The following is a 12,078-nucleotide window of genomic DNA, read 5'->3' on the forward strand; positions in this document are numbered from 1 at the left end:
AAATTCATACTTTTTTCATTCTGATCAGAAAAGATCGGGAAAAAGTTGCATTTATGTGGAATGACAGTAATATCACTTACAGTTTTCCCCAGGGACTATATTCACTCTCCCACCCCTCTATAATAATATATTCCAAAGAGATCTGGATCGTATGGACATTTCACAGATTATCACATTGATTACTATGTTGATGCTAATTCGGGCAGTACAAAAAAACCAGTGTTTACTAAATTGGAGGCCTTGCTAAGACACATTTCAGGGAACTGCTATTTAGGGGTCCAAGTGGTCAGGGGCATTTGAGATACCCCCTGAAATCTAAAAGACGAATTGATGCATCTTCTAATTCCTGTCATAGAAAAGACAGCACAACACCTGGTAGACATTTTTGGGTTCTGTCTGGAGCACATTGTGCACATAGAAATACTGTTATGGCCCTTAAGTCCAATGATATAGAAGGCTTCCAGATTTGAATGAGTCTCAGAGTAGAAAAGGGAGCTGCAGCTGGTCCAGGCTGTGGTACAAGCAGCCCCACAACTTGGGCCATATAATCTGTCAGGCTCTATGTTGCTGGAAGTATCAGTGATGGAAAAAGATGAAATGTAAGTTTATGGCAAATGCCAGTGGAAGAATCATAATGCATGCTACTGGGATTCTGGAAGAAGGCTATGCCATCTGCAATAGAGAAATGGTATATTTGAGGTCAAGTCTAAATGAGAACAGAAGGCAAAGGCAAGCTACATGAGCAGGTGGCCCAGACCCCGTGTCACTCACAAGATTTGTACTAGTACCCTTTTGTGGGTAAATTCACTTGACCAGCTAAAGAAAAAGGAAAAACCCCAAGCTTGATTTATGGATAGGTAGGCTCAGTACATGAGCAAACTGAAACTATAATGGCAGATAGCAGTATTGCTTGATAATAGTGGAGAAAGAAAATCTTACCAACGGGTAGAAGTGCAAATGGAGAACCTTGTCATGCACTCTTTGTGGAAGGACAAGGGGTCTGAGAAGGGAATACATACAGATTTCTGGATATTTACTAATGGTCTAGTAGACTGGTCAGGAGCATGGGAGGAAAAGCCTGGAAGATTGGAGACGAGAAGGTTTGGGATAGCTTGCGGATGGATATGTGGCAGTTGGTAGTGACTATAGACATATGTTAATGCCTAACAGAAAGCATCTATCAAAGAAGAGGCACTGAACAATAAAGTAGACAAAATGATTTGGCCAGTTGACATTTAGCCACCTTTGTCACTGACCACTCCAGAATTGGCATTTTGGGCACATGAATGGAGTGGCCACGGTCAAGATACTAGTATTTCTTGATCATGAGCAAAGATTAGATGGTGTTTATGCTTATCACTTTGTCTTTTAATTGTCCCCATACCATTCTATTGTGCTAAAATCTAGAAATCAAGAATTATGACAATTACATAAACAAGTCATGAGGTTCAGAAGAAAATGATCAACACGAGAATTATGTAGCAAGATAGGGTTCTACCACAGTAGTAGTAAGTTCCACAGAAAGTGAGCCTTATTTTATTGGTTACATATATTTAGATTCAGCTGTTTACTCAGACTGAGTATAAAAATATTGTTTTAAAAATTGGCTAATTTTAGTGACTTTGTGGGGCGGAGGGTGGGGGGAGAAAAATTACATAAAATGGGCCTTAAACAGAAAGGTTTTGTTTAAGGAATGCAATGATGTTCTCAATTTGTTAGATCTGTAGGAAACCTTGTGGATTAAATTCAGGATTTGAGAAGGGAGATATGTTATAGCACTAATTAGTGGTAAAACTATGGTTAGAATCCAATTATTCTGGCTGTCTAGTGTTTTTCCACTAAGTCATATAGTCTTTGGTACATAGAATAACGTTATTTGAAAATGCTATGATTACTTATGTGAAATTTGTATTCCTTGAAATTACTGATCTCATAATTTATCTTAATAATGGCCCCAAATAACTTTTGCATTTTCTTCTTTCAAAAGAAAAATTAAAGATGCAATTCAAGAAAGTGGTGGTAATGCTGATAAGTGTGAAAAATGATAGCAGGTTGAAAATTCGCAAATTGCTGATTTGTCCTAGCTATTTGCTCACATATTTGACAGTGAATATCTTTTGGAAAATGTTAATTAACCTATTCCACCTCTGGACACTCTTGCTTTGATTACTATATACCTTCTTGAGGTGAGATTATTTATTTATCCTCAGCTCTAGGATCTCATTTAAAATTTTAATATGCTTTTGATCAGTTAAATAACAACAGCTCACTTTCAGGGTTATTTCCATTTCAGATTCTAAACTTCAGATTATTTCTGGGGCACAAGCTAATCAGCATTTCACACTGATTTTCTTTAAACTTTTTTTCCTTCTCAGATTCCTCGTCAATGCAAGTATTTTCATTACTCAGGTGATGATACTGAGATCAAAAGGTGAGAAAAGCTTACCTGAGAATAATTTTCCCCTTCTTCCCTATATGCTTTACAAATTCAATAGTCTTTTACTGTGAAATATTTTTTACTATGTAAAATTTATGGTACATAATATTGATCACTTTATATTAAATTCACTGACAAAAATATTTAATTACAAGGAAGTTCTGCCAGAATTTGTAAGAAATAAGGTCCACTCATCAAATAGTTGACTGAATGCTAGAATCAGGAAGGGAATCTTACACAAAGCCAAGAAAATTTAAGTGACTTTTCACCTCTCCTGTCCTTTAGAATACTGACAGCCACGATAGTGTGTTGTTCTACCAATTCCATTCTGGTCTCATAGTCCTTTTTCCTCTTCTCCCTTTCTACACCACACTTCCTGACGAGCCATCACTTCACTCCCAGCCCTCCTCCTTATAAAGTTCTGAGAGGGATGTACCTCTCTGTTCTGTTAGTATTTCTCCTGACTTAGATTCTGCCTGTTTTTTGTCTCTTTCCTTTCCAGAGAAAAGGAAAATCTGTGTGTGGGCATGTGTGCGTGTGCACGTTGTGTGTGTATTCAAGACAGGGGTTGAGTGGGAAGTAAGCAGGTGACCAAAACGGCCTTAACATTTCACCCACCTTAACCAAACTTTAGAAAGGCTTCTTCTCGCCTCTAGGCCCCTGACCTCTTTTTCCTTAGAGTCTACTTTGTTTTAATTTTTATTGTTTAACAGCTTTATCGAGGTATAATTGATATACCCAAAAAACACATATTTAATAGATACGATTCAATGAGTTTGGACATAGACGGATACCTGTGAAACTATTAACATAATCAAGGTATTAATCACTTCCAAAGGTTTCCTTATGTTTCCCCCCACTTTCATTAGTGGAAAAACACTTAACATGAAAACAAACAAACCAATTAACATGAAATTTACCCTCTTAAGAAATTTGTAAGTGTACCATACAGTATTGTTAGCTATAGGCACTATATTGTATGGCAGATCTCTAAGTTACTCATCTTGTATGGCTGAAACTTTATAACCATGGAACAACAACTCCCCACTGCAAGTGGGGAATTAGACAGAAAGCATTTGAAATAGTCTAAGTGTGAGAGAGAATTAGAAAAATAAAAGGAGGAGTTTTTTTAATAACTTGAGTTTGAGTGAAAGAGAAGGTGGTGTCAAGGATGATGTCCAGTTTCTGGCCATGGTTTTGGCAATGGGAACCCCTGAGAAGTTTTAAGCAGGCAAATGTTATGCTCAGATACATGTTTCAGAAGGTCACAGGTGGCTATGTGGAGGATACATTTGAAGGGTACAAGGCAGCAAGGCCATTAAGAGGCTGCTATGAAATCCAAATAAGAGTTGATAGGGTCTGAATGAGGCATAACTGAATTAAATATTCTAGGCAGCTATAATTCATTTAGTCTGCAAGTCCTAACTACTATTAAAAGGAAGTAACTCCTAGTATATGACTTTCTTTTAAATGTCTACAGCACTAGAGTTGAGTAGCCCCTTTTAAGGGAATATTTGAACCATTCAAAGTCTCTAATAAATTGATGATAATAATTCCTTGAATTTCACAGGTAGACCAGAAAATTAAGTTCTCCAGCTCAACAGAATAAATCTGGCCCCCACAACAGAAACTTTTCTTCATTGTAAGTAGAAATGTCATCTAAACATCTTGAATATTCTTATGCTCTTTGTACTTCAATGCAAATTTTATAATTAGCTTATCAAATTCAACACACATTTAGAAAATTTAACTGCATTGAATCGATGGGTTTGTGATTTGGAAGAATTGAATATCACTACAATATTCAATTTTTCAATCAATGAACATTGTATTTAGGTCATTTAATATCTCAATAAAATTTTATTATTTTCTTTGTGGAAGTCTTGAACTTCGTTGTTAATTTATTCCTAGGTGTTTGATACTTTTGATTCTAGTAAAAATGTGCCTTGAAAATTTCATTTTCTATTTTTTGTTCACATTCAGAGAAGAAATTTATTTCTGTGTAATTTTTATATCTAGTAAACTTGCCAAATTCTCTTATATATTTTAAAACAAATCGTTGATTGTTTTGGATTTTCAAATCACAAAGCCATATAATTTACAGATAATTATATTTCCTCTCCACTTCTTACTCCTTTATCTGTATTTTTTTTTCTTGTCTTGACACAATGGCTAGCAACTCTGGTAAATATATTGAATAGAATATATTTATATGAATATAAAAAATATATGAATACATGAAATATGAATAAATTAAATATATGAATAAATATATTTTATTCAAAAATAGGCGTAATTGCATTGTTTCTGGTCTCAAAAGAAAAGCCTTCAATCCTTTTACCAGTAAGTTTTTTGGTAGACAACATCCGCCACTTTTAAACAATCTTCCATCCCAAGTGTGCTGTAAAGTTTTTATTATAAATGGATTTTGAATTTTATCAAATATTTCCCAGCATCTTAGGATTTTTATACTTTAATATATTAATATACTGGATTTCCTTAATTCATTTTCCAACATTGAAATAATCTGTGTAACGTGGGTAGTTCAACTTGTTCATGTTTCTTATTTCTTTTATACATTGCTAGATTGGGTTTGGCTTTGGAGCTTGACATTGATGTTAATTTCTCATACCTGATAATGGTAATTCGGCCTTCTTTATCCTTTATTTGCCACAGGTTTGTTAATATTATTGATTTTTTCAAAGAAGGTCATTTTTTACTGAATAATTCATGGAACTGTTTTGTAACTTTTACAAATAATCAAATAAAAATATAACAGAAAATAAAATAAAAAATGAGCCAGCCTGGTGGTGTTGTGGTTGGGTTCACGCACTCCACTTCAGTAGCCCAGGGTTTGCAGGTTTGGATCCTGAGCATGGACCTACATACTGCTCAATGAGCCATGCTGTGGTGTTATCCTACATATATACAAAAAAAAAAAAAAAATAGAGAAAGATTGGCACAGCTGTTAGCTCAGTGACAATCTTCCTCAAGCATAAAGAAGAAGATTGTCAATAGATGTTAGCTCATTGACAATCTTCTTCACCAAAAAAAATTTTAAATTAAACTTTTAAAATAAATTTTTAATTTATTTGGAGTTGTGGGTTAAACAGAGAGAAAAAATTTCAACCTTTTTGCCATCATACTTTTAAATAAAGAATTATTTTGGCTCAATTTACTACAAAATCTTTATAGACGTGAGGCATTTTCAGCTCTTAAATGCCTAGATAATAAATAGTCAAAAAGTCAAACTTACTAATCATTCATCTAATTACAACCTTTTAGATCTGGCATTATCTTAAAAAAAAGTTCCAAGAGATACTTCACCTAAGAAGGCTCTTGAACATTTACCATAAGCATATTAGATACTACACTTGACACTACACTTGATCTTAGTCAAAAGGTTGAGAAGCCATAGTGTATTAGAAAAAAGCTGATCACTCAGTGTCAATGCATTCCTAAATTTAATTATTTTATAGAGATAAATAGAGGGAAAATAATAAAAATTCAAGTTAAACAGATCTCCTATACTGTTTTAAGGTTGAAGAAATAATATATAACTTTCTTGCCATAGAAAGAAATTTGCCAAGGAATATAAGAAACATGTAAGCTCACTCAAAGATGTCTCCATTGGCCAAAAAGCATAAATTGGAGCATTAAGAAGAAGAGCTTCAATGAATTAAAACACATCAAATTTGTTTCATTCCTTGATTCACAGTGATATTAGGAAAATAAAAACAAAAATTAATTGGTCATCTGTGGAGGATGCTAGGGAACCATTTATTATTTTTAAAAATGTTAAGTACCTAGAGGAAAATTTTCCAACTTTCTTTGCCTTTTACTAACTTTCCTATATAAACTATACCACTGGGTAATCAAATACTGGTTGAGGGAAAGTTTATCTTCTTAAAAGTATTCCAAGAGGAAATGATGATTGAATTAGAATACCCCCATTTATAACATCTAGTTAATTAATGGATTTATTCTAGGCACTGAGAACAGTGGCCTTAAACAGGAAAATGAGAGTGAGCCAGACATTATGTGCCTCCTAATGGAAGAATGCAGCACCATTTGTGAGAGCTTGAACATGAATCAAGTCAAATCTGTGGAGCAAAAGACCAAGTTACAGGCTATACAGAGGCAGAGGAACTTGTTAACTACACTATGAGCACGCAATCAGCAAAATCCAAATTTCAGGAAACCCAACAGGAAGAAAAACCAGGTTTCTTCAAAAAATAAGATTCACTGAAAAAGAAGGAATGGAGAAGAGAATGCGTAGATTAAAAGAGGCTTAGAAAACACACTAAAAATAAAACAGAAAAACTATACTAGTGTTTACTAGGCAGCTGTCAGTGATAACAAGGAAATAATTATCATAAAAATCAGCGTAGTTGTTAGGAGTTTTGGGAGGGAGTTGTGATAGAGATGGTTTAAACAGGTTTTATGAGATGGGTGGCAAAGTTCACTTTCTTGATCTGGGCAGTTGTTACAAGAGTGTCTGTTGTATAATAATTTATTAAGCTACATATTTGTTTAATTCTGTTTTCTGTATCTGTGCTGAGTTTAAAATATATTTTTTAAACTGGGTGAGTGAATGTATTTATGATATAATTTTCAGAGAAAAATATTCTGAAAAGTTCTATTTCTATATTAAGTATCAATTTATCAAATTGATAAACACAAGAAGTCAAAGTTGATATTTTCAATATTTATTAGTAAGGCTGAGGCAACAGCCTTTATAGAGCACAATTTGCATAAGTTATCAAGATACATCTTGTATACAATCACAAAACCAAGACATATTTTTACACAGAGTAAAACTCAAGACAGATTTACAAGCATTTTTTAATACAATTCTCATGTATTTGAGTTCAATTTATACAACCTTTTTGTCCAAGAATTTGTATTTGTTCATTAGATTTTCCAGAGAGATTTGTGTAGAACAGAAAAAAAGAACACAGGAAATCACCAACACGGCATGCAACATATAGCTAGAAACAAGACATATCCAAGACTTTATTTTTTTATTTTGAAATCAATTTTATTAGGTTATTATTTTTCAGACAAGAATTTTTTTCCTTTAACATCAGTTGTGTTTTTGTTCGGATATCAGAACATACGTTAATCAGTAGTAGGAGCACCTGAGCACATCACCAACAACTATACAGACACAATCAAACGATAATCATATTCACATGCTGAATGCCAGATGAAATTAATATTTCAACTTTGTCTATTTTACCAAAGGTATAGTTATGTACACGGTAACGAATTAAGAAAATGCTCTCAACCTACCTGTCAGATAAGGAATCATTTGGTTAAGTGATTTTGATTTAATGGGTATCTTTAATAATAACAACATGGACCATACACAAAACATCAATGTGTCATATTCAATGAGAATATCTGTTTGCTCATTCATTCTTATATTACATCAAAGGCAAGTAATTATTAAAGAGACAGCTCATAATTATTCATTGAACTTTCTTTCACTTCCATCTCAGGCTTGAAAAGAGGGAAAGTCACTCTGTCACACATAGAGTTATAAACACATATATAGCTGTAGTTGGCTGCTTTTGGAATCTTAGACATTGTAGCAATGAAAATAACCTTTTAAAAATATTGTTAGTTATGATTTAAATAATAAAGTAAAAAAATACTATAAACATCTTTATGATATCTTAATGAAATGAAACATTGATTGAATAATTTCTAATAAATTGGGCACAATATAGTATATAATTTTACTTCACATCACCACCAACCTAGTGTCGCTACTGCTATCACCACTATCATCACAACCATTCCTATAATAAGAATCAATATCAGCTGGTTACCAGCTATAATATTCCCACAATATGACTATTTTAATGTGTGTGATCCACAAAATTAAGTCCACTGATATGCTGAAAATATGCATTTCTTAGTGTGATTAATTACAATATGGGTAATAGTAAGGAGCAAAGACAATCACTGCCCCTTAGTCTTGGATACTGTTCTTTTAAACTGAAATGGTAAATAATGAGTTCAGAGTTACCAAAACCTCCATAATCTTAGGTAAAAACAGGGAAACACCAACTTCTTGCTATTAGTGTTCTCTCTGTCTATAACAACCGATCTATAAATCCCTGTCTTTTGTAAAAATTCACTTTGTGCTTTTGCTTCTACAGCTAAAAGTTTCTTTAGGACCAAATTTTAAACCAACAAGCAACTTCAGTCTCTGATGACTCAATGAAATTGTGGGAAAAGTTAAGATGCTTTTTAAGGTTTAAGTACTGTATTTGGACTAATCATATGTTATTTAGAGATTACAAACTTTGTCACTAGCAGGATAAAAAAAAGCTGGTTCCAATAAAATAAAATAAAAAGTGGAAAATCATGTGCTGTGATATATAAAAAAAGTAAAAAATACCAAGAGCCCTATTTGCAATTAAAAAAGAAATCGTTTTGTTGTAAGAAGGGTAATCAACATCATTCAGAAGAAATGCATTTGTTTAAGGATCAGTGTTGCATAGAATAATTCCAGTACAACCTAGGAGTTTGGTCAGCTGCAAACTTGGCACACTTTGGCAGGATCTTATGCTCTCTGAAGGGGGATGCTGGTGCACAAAAAGAAGCCCTGTGGTTAACTCTCTTGATTGACCTGGCCCCATTACTAGTTCTGTGGAACAGAGGGGCACGTATAATGGAAAGACTCTACTCTTTCAGATCAAACAGCTACCAAGGGATGATCTTTGTTTTGGTGGCACCTCCATTTGTTTTATTCTAAAAGAAATTGCAACTGGAATGAAGTAAACTAACTGGCCATACATCCTCTCATGCATGTAAGCAGCTGCAGAAGAGGACCTAAGGTCAGCCAGAGTTTCCTTTTAAGGGCAAATAGCAGAGCCTTTTTATGTCAGATCTTCCTGAATCCTTTCCTCCCCAATTATGAGTGATTTCTATAAGCTTCCTAAAGTGCTAACTTCTGCTGGAAATATTCATGGCAACCATCAGCAGATCTACTTGTCTCTAAATATAAAATCTTAGCAATATCAAATCTTTAGTGATCTCTTCCCCACATGTTCGTTTTAAAGCAATATCAATGGTAAATGACATTGCATTATCAAGGGAGGGGGGATACAAAATAGAGGGAAGAAAAGTGACTGTTATCTTTCTTAGCTTGAGGAAGAATAAATTTGTATTTCTTTATGAATATAATAGATATGCACCCTAGGATTTATTAGAAATGTTTTTATTTTTAATGTTTTACGTTTAATCCATTCCTCTCAAATTTAAAGTCTGTTTTTCTTTAAAAATGAGAACATTCAATATCCAACCAATATATTTGGAGATGATTCTCTAAACCTACTAAAACTTTGAAAAAAGAAGCAGCTTTTAAACTGAGAATATTCTGAGAAGCAATTTAATTAATTTATTTTGTAGTAGGATATGGGAATAGTATAAGATCAGTATAATTCTTTTAATTTATAATAAACCAATTTGAAAATCATTTTCATTTATTTCTTTACCTTTTTTTCAAGTTAAATAAAAGTTTATATTTTAAAGAAAAAAATTAGTTTTGGAGCTAATATGCTGCTTTTATCCATGTCAATGCTTGCCATTGTTTTGGAAGATGCGTTTTCACATATAAAATGTGAGAATTAAAAAGCTGCAGAATAATTATTCCTCACATATGTGTATAAAACTATATTTGGAAATGTGCTTTCATCTTCTCTTATAGATTACATAGTATGATCATCCCAACATCCCATTAGGAAGGCTAGGAATATATAATTATTTTTATCCCACAAATAATAAAACTGGGGAAAAGTGAGTTTAAGTGACATGTGCAAGGTGATACAATCAGTCAGTGGCAGAACCAAGAACAGAAGCCAGGCTTTTAATCCCAGCTGAGTGCGTTTCCTACAACTCCATGTTACTGCCTTTGTTAATGTTGTCTGTTGATAGAGAAGAGGATACTTCATTCTAATCACTTAGACATCGGTCCTTTTATTCTATATTATTAAAATAGCTTAAATTATATTTTAACCTGAAATGTTGACTTTTCACATATTTTCCCAACACTGATAAACTCAATCACTGATATTGTCACTAGAGGAGGAAAATGGAGCACTAGAGAGAACTTGAGTTTGGTTTCAGGGTTTTCATTATACAATCACTTAATGTGTTAAGGGAAAAAATCATTATGGAAGAGTAGGAAATAACACCAATTTAATTACTCAATGTCACAAGGTTGTCACTCAATGTGATTTGTTTGCTAGAGGAAGAATTTTCTCTCTGTTAATACATCAGTTAAGAGAAAGGAAATATGCAGGATAATACATTTATTTGCAATTCCACAAAGAACAAGTTGTCATGCTTCCTAGAACATACCAATTTAATCTAGGTCCTTTGGTACGTAGACTGAAAATATCTTGGCTTAAGAGTAAGTTATAGGGATTTCAATGTTTTCAATCAAGGTTCCAATATTTTGTGGGGCAACATTCTTTGTTAGCCAGTTATGGCTCTATTTATATAAAATGTAATTCCATTTCTACTTACTATTATCTTCACTCTACATTATTTCAAATTATATAAATGTGCTTTTACAACGTGGATTCCAAAATTGGTGTTATTCACTCTTGTAACATTTAGACACTGAGAAAACCTGTACAATATGGTCTAAAAGCCATAATTTATAGACCACCGGTTCCCTTTTCCTTGTGAACACAACCACCATACTTCTAGTCTTGGACATATACTGTAAGTGTATCCTATGTCAGAATCTCAAAACAGTAAGCTGTTTGAGAAAATAAGATAAAGAAGAAAGATTTTTGGACTTTTGAAAATTGAGGTTTGTTACATCAGTTCTTTCCTTTCAACCAAGATGCTTTTGCATAAAGTTTTATCTTTGCATTAGAAACAATATTAATCTGAACCTCTTTCTTTAGCTATAGCTAACTCTGCTTTGAGATATTTGCATCAAGAAATCAAAATTTCTCACTGTTTATCTTGACAGCCACAAGAAATCCAAGGACTCAGAGCTCCTCTTTTTGACTTCAATATATGAACTTTTTCATTTGAGTTTTTTCCTGTGTTACATAATAATACATTTACGAGGCTTTTAAGTATGCTTTTGCCATTTGTTCCTCCTCTCATGTTTACCCCTGGAAACAGAGCTTAGTACAATAGTATCCAACTATAGTCTTGATTTGAGATTATTTACAGCAGTTTCTATACCCTGAGCAGACACATTTATTCAATGGGTTTGAGTAGGACTGACCAAAAGTTTGTGCCAGTTGACTATTCTTTTTCTGAGATCCACTTTGTCAAGCCAGATAGAGGCTTCACCAATCAAGGTCTTTTTCATAAATTTCCCTCCGTTGGAGAAAAGTAAAATCTAGAAAAAATAGCCAAAAGTATATAGACAGGTATATATTTTTCAACCTCTTTTAAGGACATTTGATCATCAAAGAAATACAAAGAAGACACAACCTGAAGGATATGAGCATTCTAGATAAGATGTGTATTAATAGTTAATTTTAACTAGGTGTATCTTTAAACTGATAGAAAGTTTCACAAAAGAACTTTGCTAGGCACATTTTCTACTAGTTTATGAAATATTAACTCAGATACAAAATTATTTGAGTGCTGAGTAA

At 33.3% G+C, this 12,078-nt stretch overlaps 1 protein-coding gene across 5 annotated transcripts in view; it reads right to left on the bottom strand.

Annotated features, from left to right (window-relative positions):
- Nucleotides 1-7,130: 7,130 nt before the first annotated feature.
- The window catches only part of PCLO (piccolo presynaptic cytomatrix protein), a 386,717-nt gene continuing 381,769 nt past the window's right edge, over nt 7,131-12,078 (bottom strand). For all 5 annotated transcript variants that reach the window (XM_070264476.1, XM_070264475.1, XM_070264474.1 and 2 more), the window contains one exon: nt 7,131-11,819. In XM_070264476.1, coding sequence (XP_070120577.1) covers nt 11,679-11,819 — 141 coding nt within the window. In that variant the 3' untranslated portion in view covers nt 7,131-11,678. The remainder of the gene's footprint in view (nt 11,820-12,078) is intronic.

Source organism: Equus caballus, chromosome 4 (assembly GCF_041296265.1).
Source record: "Equus caballus isolate H_3958 breed thoroughbred chromosome 4, TB-T2T, whole genome shotgun sequence".
Classification (NCBI taxonomy): Eukaryota; Metazoa; Chordata; class Mammalia; order Perissodactyla; family Equidae; genus Equus; species Equus caballus.